This window comes from Oncorhynchus nerka, linkage group LG9b (assembly GCF_034236695.1).
Source record: "Oncorhynchus nerka isolate Pitt River linkage group LG9b, Oner_Uvic_2.0, whole genome shotgun sequence".
NCBI lineage: Eukaryota > Metazoa > Chordata > Actinopteri > Salmoniformes > Salmonidae > Oncorhynchus > Oncorhynchus nerka.
In genome coordinates, this window is record NC_088424.1 from 12,780,101 (window position 1) to 12,805,905 (window position 25,805).

The 25,805-nt window shown below is 43.3% G+C and overlaps 2 protein-coding genes across 7 annotated transcripts in view; one reads left to right on the forward strand and one right to left on the reverse strand.

The window, feature by feature from the left end:
- LOC115114283 (cyclic AMP-dependent transcription factor ATF-6 alpha-like) overlaps positions 1-9,857 on the forward strand; it is a 47,733-nt gene extending 37,876 nt beyond the window's left edge. For all 4 annotated transcript variants that reach the window (XM_029642390.2, XM_029642392.2, XM_029642391.2 and 1 more), the window contains exon 16: positions 8,880-9,857. In XM_029642390.2, the coding sequence (XP_029498250.2) occupies positions 8,880-9,070 (191 nt within the window). In that variant the 3' untranslated portion in view covers positions 9,071-9,857. The remainder of the gene's footprint in view (positions 1-8,879) is intronic.
- On the reverse strand, positions 9,857-15,189 carry LOC115114282 (olfactomedin-like protein 2B). Of its 3 annotated transcripts, none has more exons than XM_029642389.2 (8): positions 14,725-15,189; positions 13,397-13,663; positions 13,009-13,116; positions 12,721-12,897; positions 12,074-12,266; positions 11,308-11,820; positions 10,974-11,150; positions 9,857-10,816 (listed from the first exon to the last, which is right to left on the reverse strand). In XM_029642389.2, the coding sequence occupies exons 1-8, from the start codon at positions 14,917-14,919 to the stop codon at positions 10,215-10,217; spliced, it is 2,232 nt and encodes a 743-aa protein (XP_029498249.1). In that variant the 5' UTR covers positions 14,920-15,189; the 3' UTR covers positions 9,857-10,214. The 3 variants fall into 3 exon arrangements, with proteins under 3 accessions (XP_029498249.1, XP_029498248.1, XP_029498247.1); XM_029642388.2 differs by having other exon boundaries at positions 11,308-11,817; positions 12,074-12,269; XM_029642387.2 differs by having other exon boundaries at positions 12,074-12,269.
- Positions 15,190-25,805: the final 10,616 nt, after the last annotated feature.

Sequence of the window (25,805 nt, forward strand, 5' to 3'; positions counted from 1 at the left end):
TAAGGAAAGAATATATACTTCCTGGAGTTCAGAGACAGTACTGTACAGGACATTTTTCTTTTCTAATCTTAGGTGATTTACTGTCTCTCCAGTGACCGTTTCAGAGAAGTGCTTGAAAATATGAGTCAGATTTGACTAGGTCATGGGGCTCCCTGTTGAATTTACTCACCCTCCTTTGTTTGGGTTCTGTCCCCTCAGGCATCAGAATGTGTTTGTTTTTTGTGTGTGTGTGTGCAGTTATGATTCATTATTGATACATTTTATAGGTCTGTATTTTAAGCTACTAAGTATTGCCATAATATGTAGTATGATTAGCATTCAAACGTTTTGTTAAGATGTATAAAATGTGAAAAGTCCAAATTGGAAAACAACCACTGCACTTGATTCTCATAGCGTCTGAGGTTTCCCCATGTAGAAACTCATAGAAACGTGCTCATAGAAGCTCTATGCTCAGCAGTAAGTGCTGTGAGACCACTGTGCTTTGGATCTATTATCATGGTGCATCCATTCCGCAACCACACTGTCTCTCAGAGCTCAGCCCTTACAGACAGGGGCCTCCTTGGAGTCCTCCGTGGAACGGCTGCCCTCAATCCAGGAGCCCCACCGTCATGGCTATCAGCCAGGCCCTTGTGAACATACGTTAGTGCCTCTCGGGAGGCCCCTCAAGGAACCGAGCACTGCAGAGGCCTCTCTTACCCTCTTTACACTCTTAATGATCTGAAACTTTCCATGACCTGTTTTCTGAGTCGTATGGATCAACTTTGTTATGCAGCTGTGCATCGTCTTACAAAACAGAACAGTGCGCGGACGGCTTGTTGCTTGCTTATATTTTTCCTATTTCATACATGTACAAGTGTGTATTAATACGCATGTGTATGTTGGAAATGTGTTTTTTTCTTTTTGCATATCCCAACTGAGACAACCTCGGAGAGGTCACGGCCAGTGTCAGCCATTATCAACGGCCACCCTGGAGCAATTAGGGTTAAGTGCCTTGCTCAAGGGCACATCAACAGATTTTTCACCTTGTAGGCTCGGTGATTCAAACAAGAAACCTTTCGGTTACTGGCCCAACGCTCTAACCGCTAAGATGCCTGCCACCCTGTTGTGTACCTTCAGCACCCTCTATCCATACTCTCTCATATATATACACTGCTCAAAAAAATAAAGGGAACACTTAAACAACACAATGTAACTCCAAGTCAATCACACTTCTGTGAAATCAAACTGTCCACTTAGGAAGCAACACTGATTGACAAAAAATGTCACATGCTGTTGTGCAAATGGAATAGACAACAGGTGGAAATTATAGGTAATTAGCAAGACACCCCCAATAAAGGAGTGGTTCTGCAGGTGGTGACCACAGACCACTTCTCAGTTCCTATGCTTCCTGGCTGATGTTTTGGTCACTTGTGAATGCTGGCGGTGCTTTCACTCTAGTGGTATTATGAGATGCAGTCTACAACCCACACAAGTGGCTCAGGTAGTGCAGCTCATCCAGGATGGCACATCAATGCGAGCTGTGGCAAGAAGGTTTGCTGTGTCTGTCAGCGTAGTGTCCAGAGCATGGAGGCGCTACCAGGAGACAGGCCAGTACACATCAGGAGACGTGGAGGAGGCCGTAGGAGGGCAACAACCCAGCAGCAGGACCGCTACCTCCGCCTTTGTGCAAGGAGGAGCAGGAGGAGCACTGCCAGAGCCCTGCAAAATGACCTCCAGCAGGCCACAAATGTGCATGTGTCTGCTCAAACGGTCAGAAACAGACTCCATGAGGGTGGTATGAGGGCCCGACGTCCACAGGTGGGGGTTGTGCTTACAGCCCAACACCGTGCAGGACGTTTGGCATTTGCCAGAGAACACCAAGATTGGCAAATTCGCCACTGGTGCCCTGTGCTCTTCACAGATGAAAGCAGGTTCACACTGAGCAAATGTGACAGACGTGACAGAGTCTGGAGACGCCGTGGAGAACGTTCTGCTAGGCCTCCCGGGTGGCGCAGTTGTCAAGGGCGCTGTACTGCAGCGCCAGCTGTGCCATCAGAGTCCCTGGGTTCGCGCCCAGGCTCTGTCCTAACCGGCCGCGACCGGGAGGTCCGTGGGGCGACGCACAATTGGCCTAGCGTCGTCCGGGTTAGGGAGGGCTTGGTCGGTAGGGATGTCCTTGTCTCATCGCGCACCAGCGACTCCTGTGGCGGGGCGGGCGCAGTGCGCGCTAACCAAGGTTGCCAGGTGCACGGTGTACCCTCCGACACATTGGTGCGGCTGGCTTCCAGGTTGGATGCGCGCTGTGTTAAGAAGCAGTATGGCTGGTTGGGTTGTGTATCGGAGGACGCATGACTTTCAACCTTCGTCTCTCCCGAGCCCGTACGGGAGTTGTAGCGATGAGACAAGATAGTAGCTACTACAACAATTGGATACCACGAAATTGGGGAGAAAAAAGGGGTAAAATGAAAAATAAAATAAAAAAGAGAACGTTCTGCTGCCTGCAACATCCTCCAGCATGACCGGTTTGGCGGTGGGTCAGTCATGGTGTGGGGTGGCATTTCTTTGGGGGCCGCACAGCCCTCCATGTGCTCGCCAGAGGTAGCCTGACTGCCATTAGGTACCGAGATGAGATCCTTAGACCCCTTTTGAGACCATATGCTGGTGCGGTTGGCCCTGGGTTCCTCCTAATGCAAGACAATGCTAGACTTCATGTGGCTGGAGTGTGTCAGCAGTTCCTGCAAGAGGAAGGCATTGATGCTATGGACTGGCCCGCCCGTTCCCCAGACCTGAATCAAATTGAGCACATCTGGGACATCATATCTCGCTCCATCCACCAACGCCACGTTGCACCACAGACTGTCCAGGAGTTGGCGGATGCTTTAGTCCAGGTCTGGGAGGAGATCCCCCAGGAGACCATCTGCCACCTCATCAGGAGCATGCCCAGGCATTGTAGGGAGGTCATACAGGCATGTGGAGGCCACACACACTACTAAGCCTAATTTTGGCTTGTTTTAAGGACATTACATCAAAGTTGGATCAGCCTGTAGTGTGGTTTTCCACTTTAATTTTGAGTGTGACTCCAAATCCAGACCTCCATGGGTTGATAAATTTGATTTCCATTGATAATTTTTGTGTGATTTTGTTTGTCAGCACATTCAACTATGTAAAGAAAAAAGTATTTAATAAGAATATTTAATTCATTCAGATCTAGGATGTGTTATTTTAGTGTTCCTTTTTTTGTTGTTGAGCAGTGTATATATATATATATATCCGGACAAATATTTTCTCTTGTTCTCACACTCTTTCTCCTGCTTTCAGTTTATTTGGGACGTGCAGCAGTGGATGCCAGAGAGGAATTAGTTTGATGTGCTTATGGCTTTGTTGAAAGGATATCTTATGCTTATTGCATATCATTAGATAATATCCTTGGAGAGGCACAGAGGTGTCTGCATATACAGTGCATTCGGAAAGTATTCAGATGTTGTTACGTACGCCTCTTGGAGGAGGGAACGCAACTCCCCGTGGAGTGAAAAAAGTATGTGACCGTAGGTGCGTAGGAAGGACGACAGAGGCAGAGAAAAATACAGTTTTCACGGTAATGTGGGGGAAAAGGTCTGGATGGAACCAAAGGAAAGAAAGTACAAATTAAAGACTCCCTTACCTTACCTGCCTTCCCACTTCTTACCTAAACTTTAGCACCAACTGGCGCACTAACCAAAATAAAGTTGGTGGTCCGCACAGGTCTTACCTCGTGTGCATAGACAGATTCAATACTACAGGTAATGTATGCCCGCAGGCCTCTTGCCTAAACTCTCCCAAGGTGCGTTCCCCTTCCCTTCCTGGGAACAAATGAAAGAAAATAATTTACCAATACTTTAAGTGTACAATTTCAATAACCAAAAACACTAAGTCCTATTGGCATACACATACCTCTGAAGGAGCGGCTACAAAATAATACCAACAAAACTTTCACTGACCAACAACCAACACAGGACATAAAAGAAGCTCCTCCCCCCTGACGAAGGAACACTGGCTTTTATCAAGCTGGTGAAGGAGTTGGTAATTGATGAGACTGCTGTTTCCCCTGATGAGAGGGAGGGTCAGAGCTCCAATCAACGATGGGGCCGACCAATCAGCTGCTTTATGATTCCAGGAAGCCATTTCCTGAAATACGCACACATACAAACCCACAACAAAAACTGGAGAATGTAACAGACCCCTTGACCTTTTTCACATTTTGTTACGTTACAGCCTTATTCTGAAATGGATTAAATTGTTTCCCCCCCTCAAACTACACACAATACCCTATAATGACAAAGCAAAAACTGTTTTTTTTAAATTGTGGCAAATTTAGAAAGAAAAACCCCCGGAAATATTACATTTACATAAGTATTCAGAACCTTTACTCAGTTCTTTTTTTGAAGCACCTTTGGCAGCAATTACAGCCTCGAGTCTTCTTGGGTATGATGCTTCAAGCTTTGCACACCTGTATTTGGGGAGTTTCTCCTATTCTTCTCTGCAGATCCTCTCAAGCTCTGTCAGGTTGGATGGGGAGCGTCGCTGCACAGCTATTTTCAGGTCTCTCCAGAGATGTTAAATCGGGTTCAATTCTGGGCTCTGGCTGGGAAACTCAAGGACATTCAGAGACTTGTCCCGAAGCCACTCCTGCGTTGTCTTGTCTGTGTGCTTAGGGTCATTGTCCTGTCTGTGTGCTTAGGGTCATTGTCCTGTCTGTGTGCTTAGGGTCATTGTCCTGTTGGAAGGTGAACCTTCGACCCCAGTCTGAGGTCCTGAGCGCTCTGGAGCAGATTTTCATCAAGGATCTTTCTGTACTTTGCTCTGTTCATCTTTCCCTCGATCCTGACTAGTCTCCCAGTCCCTGCCGCTGAAAAACATCCCCACAGTATGAAGCTGCTACCGCCATGCTTCGCCATAGGGATGGTGCCAGGTTTCCTCCAGATGTGATGCTTGGTATTCAGGCCAAAGAGTTCAGTCTGCATTTCATCAGACCAGAGAATCTTGTTTTTCATGGTCTGAGAGTCCTTTTAGGTGCCTTTTTGCAAACTCCAAGCGGGCCTTCATGTGCCTTTTACCGAGGAGTGGCTTCCGTCTGGCCACTCTACCATAAAGGCCTGATAGAGGAACTCTGGAGCTTTGTCAAAGTGACCATTGGGTTCTTGGTCACCTCCCTGACCAAGGCCCTTCTCCCCCGATTGCTCAGTTTGGCCGGGCGGCAAGTTCTAGGAAAGGTCTTGCTGGTTCCAAACTTAATCCATTTAAGAATGATGGAGTCCATTGTGTTCTTGGGGACCTTCAATGCTGCAGACATTTTTTAGAACCCTTCCCCAGATCTGTGCCTTGACACAATCCTGTCTCAAAGCACTACCACTGTCAACTGTGGGACCTTATATAGACAGGTGTGTGCCTTTCCAAATCATGTCCAATCAATTGGATTTGCCACATGTGGACTCCAATCAAGTTGTAGAAACATCTTAAGGATGATCAATGGAAACAGGATGCACCTGAGCTCAATTTCGAGTCTCATAGCAAAGGGTCTGAATACTTATGTAAATAAGGTATTTCTGTTTTTTATTTTTAATACATTTGCCAAAATTTACACAAAAAAATGTTTTGCTTTGTCATTATGGGGTATTGTGTGTAGATTGATTGAATTAAATATTTTCCTCGTCAATTTTAGAATAACGCTGTAATGTAACAAAATGTGAAAAAGGTCAAGGGGTCTGAATACTTTCCGAATGCGCTGTGATTGCCAGATGATTGTAACGGTAGGTTGTAATTTGCCCCAGCCATAGAGTGTGGTTGTTTAGAAAGACCCCCTTTTGCCATAAATAGCTTCCATCTGTAGAAATGTCTTTGATATTCCTTACTACTCTAATAAAACAGTGGATTTGTCCTCCGAATCACTCTTCGGGTCTGCAACATACTGTGCAAAAATGCCAGTTGGCCTTTTGGGTAACCTTATCATAACCAATATTGGCCTCAGTTGAAGGGACTGCATGGTATGTGAAGGATAATGAAGGGCAATTGAGTATTTTCCCTCATGATTTGAAATACGCCACCTCACTTGACCGTGTCAACATGGTTATGTTTCTGGTTGGTCTCACCCAAAGACCCATCTCACCGAGTAACCCCAAAGGGAAACTGGATGTGGAGCTGACAGAAAGGGATTTGGGTGGGTGGGGGGGGGGGGGGCTGCCTGCCTTAGTAGACCTGCCTGGTGTGTATCAGCAAGAGTGATATTTGGAATCAGTTATGGTACTCTGGTATGGTCTATATCGGGTTGGAACCAAAATTATTTTCCAGTCGCTTACTGTTTGCATTCGATTCCACTATTTCGACCTGCAAAATAAAACCGGTTCAAATCCCCGAAAAACATGCCGGATTATATCGTTCCTTTCTGTTCCTTTTTTAAGCACGATAGTAGATTACTTCACCAATCAGTGCAGATAGAGCAGTTTGGAGCGGGCATGCTATAGGTGGGGCGGCAGGGTGGTTAGAGCGTTGGACTAGTAACCGGAAGGTTGCAAGTTCAAACCCCTGAGCTGACAAGGTACAAATCTGTCGTTCTGCCCCTGAACAGCCACTGTTCCTAGGCCGTCATTGAAAATAAGAATTTGTTCTTAACTGACTTGCCTAGTTAAATAAAGAAAAAAGAAAAAGGTGTTTTAATGCGTAAGGGACAGGCGCAACATTTTTCAGGTTAAAAACACGTCAGAACGTTTTGTAAGGAAATACATCCAATGTGAAACGTGATAACAATAGTATCCTTAACTAGCATTGAAAAAACGTATCCAAGTTAACATCTCTCCTTAATTTCTGAATCGCGCTTGTAAGGTATTGTAGGCTACAGTAGCCTATGCTTCAGAGGGGCAGGTAGCCGACACGCACACACACTGGCTAAGATTTTCAGCTGGCAGGCAGACACTGGAATATGTTTCTGAGTGACAGACAGTGAGAGCTTTGCATAGGCTCTTTGTTTGTTTCACATTTTTATGGTACTGCCCGGAAGTAAAATAAAGTTAATAAATTATTACCATGCTTTTAACATAAAAGTTCTGTTTCGGAACAGTATCAATCACTTTCGTTCCCGATTCAGATTTTGTCCCTCGAAAAATGTGTATTTTCCGTTTTTTGGTTCTGTTTCCTTAACCCGGTTCCAACCTCAGGTTTGTATCAATATACAGGCGTGCCATTTGTAATTAGCTGGGCTCATGGTCTGTATCAATATACAGGCGTGCCATTTGTAATTAGCTGGGCTCATGGTCTGTATCAATATACAGGTGTGCCATTTGTAATTAGCTGGGCTCATGGTCTGTATCAATATACAGGCGTGCCATTTGTAATTAGCTGGGCTCATGGTCTGTATCAATATACAGGTGTGCCATTTGTAATTAGCTGGGCTCATGGTCTGTATCAATATACAGGTGTGCCATTTGTAATTAGCTGGGCTCATGGTCTGTATCAATATACAGGCGTGCCATTTGTAATTAGCTGGGCTCATGATCTGTATCAATATACAGGTGTGCCATTTGGAATAATAATCTGTCTCCCAAACAACTGAACACCTTAAAACTGTCATCTAGAGACAATGCAGGCGTTCAAAAACTCTGATTCAGTGGACAAAAATACTGTCTGTCAGATTCAGCACTCTTGAAAAAGAACAGTAACAAAATAATGTGTTAAATTCAATGTAATTTAATGTACAAGGCATATTTATCTCACTTTATTGGGTAATATTTTTTTATATAGTGGATTATCTCATGCATGCAGGCATGCAGAGTCTTTTATAACTTGTATACAGCTCCGTTTTACATACAGTCTTCACAGTTGACTGGTTTTCTCTGCCGACGCGCACTCTGCAGAGAAAACCATGACCGTCGGCAGGGAAAACTATGACCATCTCTTTTCTCTCTCAATCAGATATTCAGACCACAAACAGAAGGACCATCCAAATCAGCTGCATTCTTATCATCAAACTTATATCGTAAACTGGGCAGTTTGAGCCCTGAATTCTGATTGGCTGAAGGCTGTGGTATATCAGACCGTATACCACAGGTATGACAAAACAGAGTTTTACTGCCTCTAATTACATCGGTAACCAGTTTATAATAGCAATAAGGCACCTCTGGGATTTGTGATATATGGCCAATATACCACGGCTAAGGGCTGTGTCCAGGCACTCCACGTTGCGTCGGACGTAAGAACATCCCTTCACCGTGGTATATTGGTCATATACCACACCTCCTCTGGTCTTATTGCTTCAGTAGAAAACACCCACATACCTCCCTCGCTCTACAGCACCACGTGTCCGCAAAATGCACCGGCTGAGTAACCTTTCCGATGTCATTTCCGTATACATTAATCACCTTTTAGATCCAAAATCCGATCCCTCCATGTGCTAGTAAATTCCTCCCGCTAGCTAAGCCACATGGACCTGGCCGTTCCGGTGGTTGTGTGGCTGATGGCTTCAGCAGGTGTTCTTGTAGGAGCCGGAGCTCACCCTGCAGCAGTAATGCAGGCTCCTCAGCCACCTGACGCCAGACAGCGTCTCCGAGAGAAGGCGGTGAACCAGATAATGACTATTACATTTGGGATTTAGAGTACAAAGGGGACAGACTTTTTGGGATGGGATCCTTATGGAGAGACAGTATAATGGGATCTTGTCAGGAGATCCTCTCAAATGGCCTATACAGTGAAACTCAACAACATTAGATGTCTGCTAAAAAGTGCTGATGGTGCTGAGGCTTGTACTACATAAAACTTTCAGATGTGGCTTCTGACTGTTGAGGCATCTAGACTCCAGACAACTGAATATAAACCAATGAATGGTTTTGATTTTCATTATAATCATATTTTGGACTTATCGTATTCCATTACAGACTCTGTCATCAAGGACGACACATTTGAGGTGATGATGCAGATTGACTGTGAGGTCATGGACACCAAGATCCTCCACATCAAAACCTCCAGCATCCCAGAGATCCTACGCGCCAACACCACTGACTTCCAATCCACCCATGCCAACGGAAAGGCATCAGCATCGGTTGGTGTTCTATCAGACTCTGCCTGAAATTGGCCTTACCTAAAAGGCCTGGCAATCTAAAAACCTATCATTTTACCAACCTTTTGGTGTATTTAATAAACTGTGACAAAAAAGTAGCCTTGTCTTCCTCTTTGGAAATGCTTAGCATCAGATTCGCACATCCTCTGTCTTCCACATTCCAAAAGTCCCTGTGCCTCAAATGTTCCAAATCTATTAAGACTTCTTAAGAAGTTGTCCAGCAACTGTTTACTTCCATATTGCTTAGTTTAGAGCATCTGGTTCATGTTAAATGGACAGAATGCCAGTGCAGGCATCTACTGTAGGTCTTTAGGTAGAATAAATAGTGGACTTAAAGTTGAACCCTTTGGTAACCTTCACTGTCTTGACCATACTGCTATAGCATTCTTTTAGATGAGCAAAAATTGAACTAAATTGAAAATAGCTTAATACAAAACATTAATTGATTCTGGACCCTATTGATGGAATTGAGCCATGTTAACAAGATATATTGCACATATTTAAAAGTGAATAGACCTATCCTGTGATATTATGCTTGTTGCTTTTTAAAGCCATGTTGGTGACTGAGCAAAATGAGACATTCAAACAATTATACGCAAGACTCATTTGTATATATCATACAAACATCATGTGAGATGTGGCCATTATTTGCATTATTTGAAATGTGTCAAATGAGGGTGTGATAATGACCTACTTTTGTTTGAGTCACTTCAAGGTTTGTCATGGTATTTGCAGTACCTTCAAAAGGGTTTTCAGAAATAAAACTATGGACAGTAACAAGTCCTAGTATTGATGACTTGTTTGTGTGTCAGCATTCATGTTTGAATGCATATTTTATTAACAGTTTTATTTTTTCATTGAAGTATATACAACATACACTTTAAACTTCTAACAAGCAGTAAGAAAATACCTTGTCTTGCTTCGCTGAATGATCTTGCTTGCTGCCCTTTGGGCAGTTAAAGACCACGACCATTATATAAAATACAACAACATGCGCTGGGACAACATAAATGTGGATTATACAGTACAACACATAAAGGCCATGTAGACTGCTCTACAATCCACTAAGACCATTTTTTTATATATATTTTTTTTGAACTTTTATACAAAAAAAGTGCTGGTCCCTTTTTATTTTATCACTACTCCACAGCTTTTAATATGCAAATATAACATCGTATGTCACCTGGTGACCGTTGTCCCATGCATACAGCTTTTTGTCCTTGGGGTTGTAGTCGATTTGCGTCGTGTACGTGTAGTTGTTCGTGAACGGTAATCTGGGGATCATTTGGGTGTGTGTGTGCGTGTCAAAGGCGTAGGATATATTGGCGTGGGTACGCTCATAGTTGTCCACCGCGTACAGGACGCCACAGATGACAAAGGAGTTTCCGTAGAAGTGTCTCCTCAGGCCTGTTCTGAACGTACTCTGGAGGCTGAGGTCAGCCGGGTTCACACGGTTTAGCATGATTACTTCCTGGTGGAAGCCCTCCTCGTCCAGCGCAGGGTACACCAACCACAGGCCGCTCTCGTCCACACCAAAGTCGATGTCCGAGTGTCCTCGCCACCTCCAGGAGGAGTCCTCCTCCTCCTCAAACACTGCGTCGTGCAGCGTTGTCCAGGCCGCAACGTAGCGTAGACGCAAGTCAAACTTGATGATGTCACGGGAGAAGGCCCGGTTGTAGTAGAAGGCTCCGTTGTATACGACGTGGCCCGTGCCGATCCAGTTGTACGGCAGCTTGTAGGAATTGGTGAAGCGTCCTGACAGGGAAAAAAACAATGCAGAAGTAAGAGAGTATTCTATATATTGAGCAATGCGCATCACACGAATCAAATTCCACCATTACATGTAATGTAATCTTGGCACCCAGGACCTAAACAGCAACTCGGTTTTGGGACTAGTCAATTGTGAGAATACCTTTTTTGAAGGTGTCCATGTCGCGGAATTCCAGTAGGTTGTTGCCATAGTAGTAGTTGGTGACATAGATTAAATTTCCGTTGCCCTTCGGGTCCTTCATCCAGGCACCTTCCTTCCGGCCGTAGGTATTATGGGTCACTGGGTCAGAGATGGTGGCCAAAGTGTCTTTGCACAGGCCTGTTAGTAAACATACAGAGATAAAGACAACATATGTACTTTCCTCAAGTATTTAAAGTTCAAACAAATAACACTATTTTCCACCAGAAAAAAATATCAAATTAAAATGTGACTTTGGAAAATCTAATTCCCCCACAACCAAAGTTTTTTTTTTTACCAGGGACTTTAGGGGTCGCCGAGGGAACCTCTGAGTGGCCCTCTGTCCAGCTGATGTGATGCTTGGGTCTGGGCACACTAGTCACCTTGCTGGTCGGAGCTGTGGTGCTGTTGACATTTTGCAGTGCAGTGGTTGGAGACGTGGTCAAAACAGACAAGGTTTCAAGTTTTCTAGTGGTCGCTGGTTGAGTGGTGGTTGTGGTAGTCGCTGGTTGAATGGTGGTTGTGGTGGTCGCAACCGGTGTGTTAGTGTTTGTTTGAATGGTGGTGGTGGTCGGGATGGAAACAGTGGTTGATGGTGTCCCGGTAGCTCCAGGGGCAGATGTAATGGGATTCCTTTGGGGACTAGCGGCTGCTTTGGGGGTGTCAGTGGCCTGGTCATCTGGGTTCCCCTTCCTGTCTTGGGATGCAGGTGTCGGGGGGCCTGCCACAGGTCTGGGCTGGGTGGGTCTCAGTAGCTGGTCATCAATGAGCAGGTCCATGGAACCATCACCGCTCAGGGCTTCCTCTGCTGCTGGTGGTGAATGAGCAGCACAAAGGGTTAAGAAGCATTTACACCAATATACTCAAGAAGCCTCTCCAATGTCCTATTAAAAACCCAGAACAAAACATGCCTATAGGCATAGCCACAATGTAGAGACCCCCCCCCTAAAAAAGAAGCCTTCAACACTAAAATCAATGGGAAGGTTTGCTGTATGTTCTGAACTGGATGGACTACTGCTATGTTAGTTATTCTAGTATTATGTCCAGTATATACATTGACTTACTGAGCTCTTCAGCGGCTCCATCGTCCACTGTGTTGGCCTTGTAGAAGGTCACCCCTCTGATGACCATGCCGTTGAGCCCCACCTTGCCTTTCAGGGGCCACTGGGGCTCCTCCCTGTCCTCTGGCTGGCTCCTCTTCAGCATGGGCCTGGTGGCCCCTTGGCCCTTGGCCCCCACGTAGCGCTCCTCATACTTCTTCTTTAGGAGGATCCAATCACAAAGGAGCAAATCACATGTGTTTTCGTAAAGCTTTTAGTGAGACAACTGTACTATACATGTTGAACTGTGACTACACAATAAGTTCTTAGCAACCATTTGTTTGTTGCATGGCACTAAAGGTTTCTGTTTCTGATTCTTAATTGTAATACTAGGCTACAGAACCAAATGCTATGGTTTTGATCGCATTGGTTTTGTGAAAATGAATGCAGTCGAGGTTCAAAGTAAGACGGTCATTTTAAGTCATTGTTTTCTGGGCTGTCTGAAAACTGTTGTAGTCAAGACCCCAGACTAGTTTGGATCTCGCCACTGTATTAAAGACGCTGCCAGGCTACTGGCTACCTTAATCCCTCGCCATTGTTTCCACTCTACATCTGGAGTGACTGACAGCCTTGGTTACCTCTGTGTTATCATAGTGTCTGTGCGGCGTTACCTTTGTGTTAGTATAGGCTGCAGCCGTATCCTTCTGCAGGGACGGCTCCAGCTCAGTTAGACGTTTTCTCTTTTCCATCCTCTGCTGTGCTCTTCTCTCCTTCTCTCTCTCATTCTCCTCACTAGAGCGGCTCCTCACACTCACTTTCTCCTTCTCCGTGTGGTTACGAGAAAAGGTCTGAACACCGACAGGGGCAAAGTAAAAGGGTGAGAAGCCAGTACCACCACCACGGACTTTAAGGTATATAAGCTATGACTGTGACTTGCGTACGAGTGTCAGTATACGAACCGTTTCTATATTGTCAACCCTCCTGAGAAGTTTAGTTGTAACTGAGTGTAACTTTAACAGATCCATCCCGTAAAACGCTCCCTCCAGCAACTCCATTATTGTTGAGAGCTGTAAAAGCAAGATCACAGTAGTCAGAATCCATCCCAGTACATCTTTCCATGTTATTTTAGTTGTAAAGTCTTACTGTCATGTACGCTGTATTCAATACCCGCTTTATGACGTGGACATTTCCATCAGATCAAGTACAGTTTGAGTAAATATTCCACTGGAAAGGACATGGGGGCGACTCCTTGTTTGATAAAGATAATACACAGACGGGGGTTGTTCTAAGAAGGAACCGGCGTGGTGTTGTTTCCCCTCCAGAGAGATGCAGGCGCTTGTGTATTACCTTGATGTCATCTTTCCCCGCCTCCTGCAGCTTCTTGAACCTGTAATCTCCCTCGCAGGGATTCAGAGCAGAGGGCGGGGCTATGCACGCACACTTTTTACAGTTAGGCCCCGACGTCACAGTCTCCACGGTGTAAAAGTCCTCAGCCTTTGCTGCACCCTCCTCTATCCGCCGGCAGGCACTTCTGCTCAGGGGTCTGACCACACATTTACAGCGACAGTCTGAGCCTTCGGACAGCGTTTTCACTTTGTCATAATCCCCCAGCAGCTACGATGGGGAACAGATGGGTAGAGCATGGGTAGTCCACCATTTGAAGGAGCACAGCATTATACAATTCACACAGACCCATGCATTGGTGCAATTACTTATAGGATATATGTAACTATTTAAATGGATTACTTATATGGAACAACACAGCATATTCACGAGAATGCATACATTTAGTCCTACATAGGAGAAACGACCATCTCATCTCTCAGATACCAAATACTCTATGCACATTGAAAATGGTTTAATGACTAACAATCGACTAATTTACAAAAAAAATACTTTTTATTTTTTAACCACTTGCAAAGTAACTACCAAGCAGACCGGGATCATTCACAGGACATTAGCTAACATTCCTATAAAGTTCCAGTTAGGATTTTATCTAACATTAGGATGAAAACATCTCAAAAACCATTCAAATTATTTTTTTGATAACAAAATGTTTTTTTCCTTTCCAGAATTTAAAAAAAACGAAATTTATTTGGAATGTTGTGCACAACGTCTGTAACAACCACCCGCAGAACATTCCCCTAAGGTTCTTATTAGGTTTCCAGGTAATGTAATAACAAAATGGGTTCTGGGAATGTTCTTGCAACATCAGGCAAATTATTTATACAAACACTGTATAATCATCAGCACAACTGGACCGTTTTTGTGTAAAAACTTTTGAGGCAACCTAATGAATGTTCTGGGAACGTTCAAAGAACCAATTTTGGTTTGCTGGGTAAAACAACCACCGTCAATATATCGCATTGCAGATGCTTTATGGTTCATAGCAAAACGCCAATACTGACTATAATGGCAATGCTCTGTGTGCATGTGTAATTACGCATGATAAGTGCGCAACATAATAGTTCAACTTTTCCCAGGCCAATATTCATAGACAATAAAGTATCAATTATTATTATTCTATACTCAAAAGTTATGAATTATAATGCTTGAGAAAATGCTATTTTCTTCCTCACCCCTGTGATTAACTGTCGCACCTGGCTTTGTATAGGTAGGCTATGCGTAAAACTAGCCTGTCAATCCGAACAAATTCAGAGCGAGGTCGTAAATACCTGAGTTAAAACGTTCTCCTGGTTGTCCATCTCATCATCCAGAAGTGGTCCCTCGGTCTGTTCTAGTTGCTCTTTAATTCCATCATGGACATCTGTCAAAGAGTTCTCCATCACATCGCTGGATGCGACTGGTGCCCAAGTGAGGGCGATGGCGCACCACAACAGGAGCAATAGCTGCAACCTAGACATCATCATCTAAATTACCTGGTGCCCAGTTGAAACGTTGCCAATCAAAAAAGTATACCTTTGAAACGATCTGCAGCGAATTCTAAAAGAAATCAACTAGTTTGAAATATCCACATTTTTTAAGAAAATGTCCATGGTTAAAGTAAATGTCTGTGATCTTTCAATAGAAATGAATCCGAAATGAATTTTGAATCCTCTCAGGTGAAAAGCATTGTGTTGCCTTCACTGTAAGTGATAGGTATGATCCCTGTTGATAGTTGGAGGTGAATGAACATGGTTGGTTATGGATAGGTGGGAAGGACTTGACCATATTGGATACAGGGTGGAGTCTGTCCCACAGATTGGATGTGAAACAATAACGTTAGAAGGGATGTTCTTTCTTTTTAATTTTATAGCCCCATCTAAACTGTAGCCTAAATGCCTCTTGGGAAATGTTTGAGTGAACTTCATTTAAATTCCTGGCTAGTAGGCTATTGTTATAGGTAATTTTATTTTATGGACCGCAAACTAACTCATCACGTACGTTGCTTCCTAGTCACTTTAGCCCTACATTTTTTGTCATTTAGCAGACTCTCTTATCCAGCGCGACTTACAGGAGTAGTTAGGGTTAAGTGCCTTGCTCAAAGGCACATAATCAGATATTTTACCTAGTCGGCTTGCAGATTCAAACCTGCGACCTTTATTACTGGCCCAACGCTCTTAACCAATAGGCTACCTGCCGCACCAGCTATATGAACATATCTCCCTAAATGTCCTAATGCCCCTGCACATTGACTCGGTATAGCCAAGTTATCATTACTCATTGTGTATCTATTCCTCCTATTATTATTTGTACTGTATATATATATATATATATATATTTTTTTTCTCTCTGCATTGTTGGTAAGTAAGCATTTCACTGTTAGTCTACCCATGTTGTTTATGAAGCATGTGACGTATAACATTTTATTCGATTTTGATTTAAAGTCATTAAAGCTCATAAATCTGACCTACTTTGAGAATAGGCTATTTGTGGTAGAAATAAAGGGAAAATGTGTGAGGATAAGGCTTACCCCGATGGCGAACCTTTACGCGATAGCGCCATCCAGGGGATTACTTCTGTCAGCATCGTTTTATGTGATGGAAATGATTCTACCAACATTCCAGCAATGTGGAAATTAATAAGATAAGTGAGTATTATTCTTCATATATTCTTTAGTGAACAGCCACAATACAGGGTGTATTTCATAATAATGCCAATATTGTATGTTTTACTTGCAACAGACTTTTGATTCTCTTCTTTTGGGTTAATGAACTCTTGTTTCTCAAATTATATAATGTCAGGTGGCCAGAGACAGTCATGTATTTTCATGTAATTTCATCTCACCTTTGCTAAGGCACTTTATTCTGTGTTCTAGTTCTAAAGGTGTGTCTTAAAAATAGAAGAGAACAGCCTGGTCTCGTAGACTAGCCATAACATATACAGTTGAAGTCGGAAGTTTACATACACCTTAGCCAAATACATTTAAACTCAGCTCTTCACAATTCCTGACAATTAATCCCAGTAAAAATTCCCTGTCTTAGGTCAGTTAGGATCACCACTTTATTTTAAGAATGTGAAATGTCCGAATAATAGTAGAGAGAATGATTTATTTCAGCTTTCATTTCTTTCATCACCTTCACAGTGGGTCAGAAATTTACATACACTCAATTAGTATTTGGTATCATTGCCTTTAAATTGTTTCACCTGGGTCAAACGTTTCGGGTAGCCTTCCAAATCAAATCAAATTTATTTATATAGCCCTTCGTACATCAGCTGATATCTCAAAGTGCTGTACAGAAACCCAGCCTAAAACCCCAAACAGCAAGCAATGCAGGTGTAGAAGCACGGTGGCTAGGAAAAACTCCCTAGAAAGGCCAAAACCTAGGAAGAAACCTAGAGAGCCAATCAGTTGGCTTTTCATAGCCAATCATTAAGAGTATCTCTACCACTCCTGCTGTCTCTAGAGAGTTGAAAACAGCGGGTCTGGGACAGGTATCACGTCCGGTGAACAGGTCAGGATTCCATAGCCGCAGGCAGAACGGTTGAAACTGGAGCAGCAGCACGGCCAGGTGGACTGGGGACAGCAAGGAGTCATCATGCCAGGTAGTCCTGAGGCACGGTCCTAGGGCTCAGGTCCTCCGAGAGAAAGAGAGAATTAGTGAGAGCATACTTAAATTCACACAAGACACCGGATAAGACAGGAGAAGTACTCCAGATATAACAAACTGACCCTAGCCTCCGACACAAACTACTGCAGCATAAATACTGGAGGCTGAGACAGCAGGGGTCAGGAGACACTGTGGCCCCATCCGATGATACCCCCGGACAAATAGGAAGGATATAACCCCACCCACTTTGCCAAAGCACAGCCCCCACACCACTAGAGGGATATCTTCAACCACCAACTTACCATCCTGAGACAAGGCCGAGTATAGCCCACAAAGATCTCCGCCACGGCACAACCCAAGGGGGGGCGCCAACCCAGACAGGAAGATCACATCAGTAACTCAACCCACTCAAGTGACGCACCCCTCCTAGGGACGGCATGAAAGAGCACCAGTAAGCCAGTGACTCAGCCCCTGTAATAGGGTTAGAGGCAGAGAATCCCAGTGGAGAGAGGGGAACCGGCCAGGCAAGCCCCACAAGCTTCCTAAAATAAGTTGGGTGAATTTTGGCCCATTACACAGAGCTGGTGTAACTGAGTCAGTTTTCTAGGCCTCCTTGCTCGCACACGCTTTTTCAGTTCTGCCCACCAATTTTCTATAGGATTGAGGTCACGGCTTTGTGATGGCCACTCCAATACCTTGACTTTGTTGTCCTTAAGCCATTTTGCCACAACTTTGGAAGTATGCTTGGGGTCATTGCCCATTTGGAAGACCCATTTGCGACCAAGCTTTAACTTCGTGACTGATGTCTTGAGATGTTGCTTCAATATATCCGCATAATTTTCCTACATCATGATGCCATCTATTTTGTGAATTGCACCAGTCCCTCCTGCAGCAAAGCACCTCCACAACATGATGCTGCCACCCCCGTGCTTCACGATTGGGATGGTGTTCTTTGGCTTGCAAGCATCCCCCTTTTTCCTCCAAACATAACAATGGTCATTATGGCCAAACAGTTCTATTTGTGTTTGATCAGACCAGAGGACATTTCTCCAAAAAGTACGCACTTTGTCCCCATGTGCAGTTGCAAACCGTAGTCTGGCTTTTTTATGGCAGTTTTGGAGCAGTGGCTTCTTCCTTGCTGAGCGGCCTTTCAGGTTATGTCGATATAGGACTCGTTTTACTGTGGATATAGATACTTTTGTACCTGTTTCCTCCAGCATCTTCACAAGGTCCTTTGCTGTTGTTCTGGGATTGATTGCATTTTCGCACAAATGTACGTTTATCTCTAGGAGACAGAACGCGTCTCCTTCCTGAGCGGTATGACGGCTGCGTGGTCCCATGGTGTTTATACTTGCGTACTATTGTTTGTACAGATGAACATGGTACTTTCAGGCATTTGGAAATTGCTCCCAAGGATGAACCAGACTTGTGGAGGTCTACACATTTTTCTGAGGTCTTGGTTTGATTTATTTTTATTTTTCCATGATGTCAAGGAAAGAGGCACTGAGTTTGAAGGAAGGCCTTAAAATACATCCACAGGTACACCTCCAATTGACTCGAATTATGTAAATTAGCCTATCAGAAGCTTCTAAAGCCATGACAACATTTTCTGGAATTTTCCAAGCTGTTTAAAGGCACAGTCAACTTAGTGTATGTAAACTGCTGACCCACTGGAATTGTGATACAGTGAATTATAAGTGAAATAATCTGCCTATAAACAATTGTCATAGGGTTACTTAACGCAAAAGCCAACATATAATGCAAACGTCTAGCAACCCAAAGGTTGGGTGTTTGAACCTCATCACGGACAATTTTAGCTAATTAGCAACTTAGCAACTACTTAGTACTTTTATAGCTACTTTGCAACTACTTAGCGTGTTAGCTAACCCTTCCCCTAACCTTAACCCTTTAACCTTACATCACTTAGCCTCTCACATTAAACAACCGTCTTTCCTGTAGTTTTTTCTCTTGCCAACATAGTGGTGCGCACACTAAACAATGTGGCACAGACAGGGGTCACACACTACAAGATTTTTCATTTGATCGTGAGGATTCTTGATACCACGCAGTCTCGTGAAAACAATGATGTGATGACGTGATTAGATTGGTAATGTAGCTAGAATGAGCTGTGGCTCAAAGCAGCCTCAAACGTTTTCAGTAAGACATTCACGCTTGCCATACAGAGTTGAAATATCTAGCCAATATATTTTTTATTGAATAACATTGCTTGTGAACTTCAGAGCTGTATTGATTTGATACTTTGGCTTTGGTTAAAAAGTACACCTGCATATTAGTAGTAGTCATCGCTCTTGCTCGATAGTCTACACATTCTGGGTGATGCAATACAACATCATCATCTTTTTCTTCTTCTCTGGCGAGCTCTCATTGGCTACTGCTGATCACCGTTCTCAACTTGTCGTTGCACATCTCACACTACAAGAGCATTGCACATTTTGTGCAGATAAAATCAAACATTTGAAAATATTGCAACGTCTGGGATGGCTCAAAGACGGGATCGGTAGACTTCAGATTGTGTCTCTATGGCCACCAGCATGAGTAGGCAATGACATTGGGGATTTTGTCTCCAATCGCAAAAACTTGTCTGGGACAGCTACATCAGTGCCAAAGTCGTGGAGTGTACGCCCGGCTTAACCCTAACCTTAAACCCTAACCCAACTGCTAGCCAAGCTAACACTAGGCACAACAAATTGAAATTCGTAACATACTGTATCATACGTATTGCAAATTCGTAATGTATTATACGAATTGTAATTCGTAACATATCATACGAATTGCATTTTGCAACAAATGAATACATGCCAAACGTAACATATGAGTGTTCTGTATCTTCATTTACTATGCTTCGGGTATCCAGGGTGAATAGAAAGATTCAATGGTATGTGCACTTAAAAACATCTAAAAATACTCTCTCAATCTTCTCAAACAAGTTACAATAACCTCACCCTCCTCTGAAAATGGTGCCAACAGACACGGCCACCCTGTTTCTAGATCCTAACCAACTTTGCAGTATGTCGTTTTTTTTTGGGGGGGGGGGGGTGTTATTTCTTACATTATTTGTTCAGAACGTTTCTTATATTATTACCTACAGCCGGGAAATAACTTTTGGATATTAGATTGCCGGTCACTCACCAGAAATTCAAGCAGAAATTCGACTTACCTGATCTGGATCCTTTGTTTGAACTTCCTGAGGCAGCTCTAGTCATCCCAGGGGCTGCGCCAAAAAACAGTCACCAGAGAAGAGGTCGAAGGAGTGAGGCCCTAGTCAGACTCAGGCATACCATCCACCACTTCCGAGTTTATTACTCGCTAATGTTCAGTCCCTGGACAATAAAGTAGACAAGCTCAGGGCAAGGATCTCCTTCCAGAGAGACATCAGGGACTGTAACTTGTGTTTTACGGAATCATGGATCTCTCCGGATATATTGTTCTCTGTCCATCGCGTGGACAGGAAGAAAGAACTGTCCGTAAAAAAGAAAGGTGGATTGTGTGGTGATTGTGGTAATGTACAGGAACTCGAGTCCATTTGATCTCCCAATCTGGAATACCTCACCATCAAATGTCGACCGCATTACCTCCCAAGATAATTTTTTGGGGTCATCATTACTGCCCTGTATATTCCCCTCCAAGCAGACACCGCAACGGCTCTCAAGGAACTACACTGGACTATGTGCAAACTGAAAACCGCATATCCAGAGGCCTCAGTTATTGAAGCTGTGGACTTTAATAAAGGAAATCGGAGGAAAACGCTATCGAAATTCTAACAACACTTCTCTTGTGTGCCCTCCCTTCGACAAATCAGATCACACCTCCATTCTGCTCCTTTCCACCTATAGGCAGAAACTTAAACAAGAAGCTCCCGTGGTATATACTGTTTAATGTTGGTCAGACTAATTGGAATCAATGCTTCAAGATTGTTTTGATCACACAGACTGGGAAATGTTCTGGGTCACCTCTGAGAATAGCATTGGCGTATACACGGACTCGGTGACGGGGTTCATCAGGAAGTGCATAGAGGATGTTGTTCCCATTGTGATGATTAGAACTTGATCCAAACCTAGGTAGCATTCACGCGCAAAACTGGGAACATGGATGTGTACAAACTAAAGGTCTTCACGGATCCACCTGTACCCAAATACCCGAGACCCGATCTGGGACCTGAGCGGGTCCGGATCCAGAATTCTAAATAATGTCACAGGTCGGGTCGGATCTGATATGATTATCACGGGTCTCGGGTATGTGTAATTGTAACTGACTTGTCCGGAAGGACCCACATTTTTTCACATTTTGTTACATTACAGACTTATTCTAAAATGGATGACATAAAAACTATTCCTCATCAATCTACTCACGATACCCCATAATGACAAATCGAAAACAATTATTTATTTATTTAATTTTTAAAATTTATATTAAAAAAATGGAAATATCGCATTTATAGAACTATTCAGTCTCTTTACTCAGTACTTTGTTGAAGCACCTTTAATGACTAGTCTCCCAGTCCCTGCCACTGATAAACATCCCCACAGCATGATGCTACCACCGCCATGCTTCACCGTAGGGATGGTGCCAGGTTTCCTCCAGACGTGACGCCTGGCCTTCAGGCATTGTACATTTGTACATTTTGTTGTATATGTCTGTTACCCAAAATAAATTAAATTCAATATATCTTGAGAACTTGATTGTTGACATGCAAAACATTTTGGGACTATATCAACACTGGCCTAATGAAACAAATACCAAAATGTTGTTTTAGGTAGAGTTTTCCATTACTAATGTTTGCGTACTTTAAATGTACAGTATATACTGTATTCTAGCCATCACTTTAATAATCTTGACATATTGTCTCACCCACGTTATATGTATGTATTAACTGTATTATACTGATGTCTCATCCTATATAACTACTGCACACATCTTTTTAAATTTATTTGAGGCATTTTTACTCCCTTTTTCACCCCAATTTCATGATTTCGATCTTGTCTCGTCGCTGCGACTCTACCAAAAAAAAAAACTTTTGGTATTTGTTTCATTAGGCCAGTGTTGATATAGTCCCAACAGGCGAGAGAGAGAGAGAGAGAGAGAGAGAGATGAAAATTGAGTCATGCATCCTCAGAAACATCCGCACATTTTAAAACACACTCGCTTAACCCGGAAGCCAGTTGCACCAATGTGTCAGAGAAAACACCATTCAGCTGACAGGCCTGCCACAAGGAGTCACTAGAGCGCAATGAGCCAAACCCTCTCCTAACCCAGACTACACTGGGCCAATTGTGCACCTCCCTATGGGACTCCCAGTAACGGCCGGTTGTGTCACAGCCTAGGATCGAACCCCAGGCTGTACTGACAGCCTCAAAACTGCAATACAGTGCCTTATACCACTGCACCACTCAGGATGCCTTGTACACACTTTTCTATTCATATACTGACCATGCTTTCTTTACACACCATTATATGTATATATACAGTATATTTATATTCCGGTCTCTGACATTGTTCATTCTGATATTTCTTAATTGCTTCATTTTTATGCATTCTTTGTGTATGGTTTTTAAAATGTGTATTGCATTTTTATTGCTAGATATTATTATTGCACTGTTGGAGCTAGAAACACAAGCATTTCACTGCACCTGTGTTAACATCTGCAAATCTGTGTACGAGACCAATAAACTTTGATTTGAAGGATAGTTCTCGTGGTTGAGTAATACTTGATTGATAATTCCCTGTGCTATGGAATGTGCATATGTCAGTGTTTATTTAAGTGTGAGAGATGCAGATCCTTGTTGCTTGGCACCCCTCATTCAAAGCTATTAGAACAACAGTCTATTGTGTAGGTACAGAGCCCTCCAGCAGTTTGGGGCAGCTCGGGAGGTTGACGTTGACGCTTTGACACACACCAACAACTATGCCACAGCCACTAGAGGTCCTCTTTAATGGGTACCTGTGTGTGATTGAAATCGGTTGGAGTTGTTTGTTGGGTATGACGTCTTATTGATTTACCTCTTTCCCTTTAGAAGTAATAAGAAAGTAATACACCATGGGAAGATTTTTTTTAAAGATTTTGAATCTGATAACAGACACAGATTGGAGAGTTTGTGGTATCTAATAATGGTCAGCCCGAACACATGTCCAAAGATTTGTTTTTAGGACTGTTTTAAATTCGATACAGTTCCCTTTCCTCCCCCAACAACTTTGAACGTTATAGATGACTTTGAAGTCAAATGTTTTGCATGGTATTCCATAGGATGTGTTCAGTGAACCACGTGTATAGTGAATTCCTAAAAGAGGGATTCTGACAGGAACTTTTTTTGGGGGGTGGGGGGGGGTGAAACGTCTGAACATGCCTCTCCAGTCAAACCTCTATATTTACGGTAACACAAGAACAAGCTTGCATTATCCTAGGTGGTATACTATTGTCTGGTTGGAGTTCAGATGGGATGGTGCAACCATGGGAAAGATATTTCAGCAGATTAGCTAAAGGGGAAATCTCCTGCAATCTGTTCCTCAAAGAGACATCAAAGCCCTCCATAAATATTACATTGGCATCTATGTAAGACCTTCTGTGGGGGAGCATTAAATAATTCAGATACAATGATAACCGTAACTAATACAAAACATACAAATAAGTCCCCCTTGTCTTCTCTTGTGTTTTCAACTCCCTCTTCTTACATCGCTCCATATGGAACAGCTTATACACATTGATGGAAACATGGAGAGATTTGGCCAGAAAACCAAGTGAAACATAGCTGCAGGCTTTATTTCCAGTTGTTGGGGCTGGGTTTGATTTCCATAAGACTATTTAGTAGAATATACCGTTTTCATAGATTTTCGGCTTTAAGTGGAACAGTTGTTGGGGTTCTATTCAATCAAAGTCCGTAACCATGTTTCCTGAGGAAGACAAAAGCAACATTCTTCTAGAACTGAGAGAATGAATGTGAGTTTAAGTTTGTGTAATCAATAAAATAATGTAAACAGTATAATATATACTCGAGACAAAATAAACTTCGTGGCATATTCATTCAAACATGCTTTCTCACAGCATGGAAAATATAATATTTTTGCCTTTGCTGTGGAACTCTAACCATTTTTGACTGGCATTAGAAAAGTTGGTCTTGCACAGCATATCCTATGCATTGTTCACTCATTGCCAGAAACATTGTGTCTGTGTTTATAGGATTTGTAAGACATTATTTCCTTGAAAAGACCAGGACAAAGAGGATATGCTCTCCAGGAAACGTAATGTTGCTTGCATAATGCTGCTATTGGACCAGGTCTCTCTTGGAAAAGGGATGTTATCTCAATGAGAAAAAAAACCTGTATAAATAAAGATAAAATAAAGAAAAAGTAACCCCAGCTTTCTGATATTATAAGTGAAATATTTCACTGTAGGATTCACCAGAATCTCTAAGTAGCTCGAAGAACCAATCATACACGTCTGTCGCCCGCCCTCTGGTCATCCTCGAGCGTGCCAAACGTCCTCACACTCTTGCGAGTAGAGGAACGTGATGAGATATCTCACTCATATCAGAGAGCCTAGGTTACGCAAGTAACCTTACATTCTCTTTCAATTATTTGTTTCTATATCTCACTATGGGTTATGGCTAACTCCCATATCGCACATGCTCTCTGAAGCCAGGTGGTCTCACATATCAACCCTCAGAGGCCCCAATGAAGGTGCAGTGGTATCTAACCGGTAGAACACAATATAAGTGGGGATGCCGAACAAGCCGCATCGCAAATCCCCTGTAAGGAGATGCCCTTGAACAGTGCTCAAGATGTAGCCATACCTCTGGTGAAGTGAGCCCTCAGGCTCTCCGGAGGCTGGAACCCCTTGCTATTATAGGCCAATATAAGAGCTTCCACAATACAATGTGACAACCGTTGACGAGAGAAGGGCCTCCCCGGACGAAACTGGGCCAATTGTACGCCTCCCTACGGGACTCCCAATCACAGCCGGTTGTGATACAGCCTGGAATCGAGACAGAGCACATTCTGGAGAGAGACGTGCCTTGTGCATCTGAGCCACAATCCTATATTCTTGGACCGTGGCATCCCCGCAGCCTCCTCAATTGATTAGTCCACTGAGACAGGTGCACAAAAAATAAAAAAAACATGAAATCTAATTTTATTTGTCACATGCACTGAATACAACAGGTGTAGGTAGACCTTACCATGAAATGCTTACTTACAAGCCTTTAATCAACACTGCAGTTTTAAGAAAATAGAGTTAAGAAAATGTTTACTAAATAAACTAAAGTAAAAAAAATATTAAAAAGTAACACAATAAAATAACAATAATGAGGCTATATACAGGGGCTACCGGTACAGGTTAGTCGATGTAATTTGTACATGTAGGTAGGTGTAAATTGACTATGCATAGATAATAAACAGCGATTAGCAGCAGTGTAAAAACAAAGGGGGGTAGTACAAATAGTTTGGGTGGCCATTTGATTAATTGTTCAGCAGTCTTATGGCTTGGGGGTAGAAGCTGTTAAGGAGCCTTTCGGACCTAGACCTGGTGCTCTGCGACCGTTTGCCGTGCGGTATCAGAGAGAACAGTCTATGACTTGGGTCTGTAGTCTTTGACAATTCTTTGGGGCCTTCCTCTGACACCGCCTGGTATATAGGTCCTGGATGGCAGGAAGCTTGGCCCTCTGTAGCGCCTTACGGTTGAATGCTGAGCAGTTGCCATACCAGGCTGTGATGCAACCAGTCAGGATCCTCTCGATGGTGCAGCTGTAGAACTA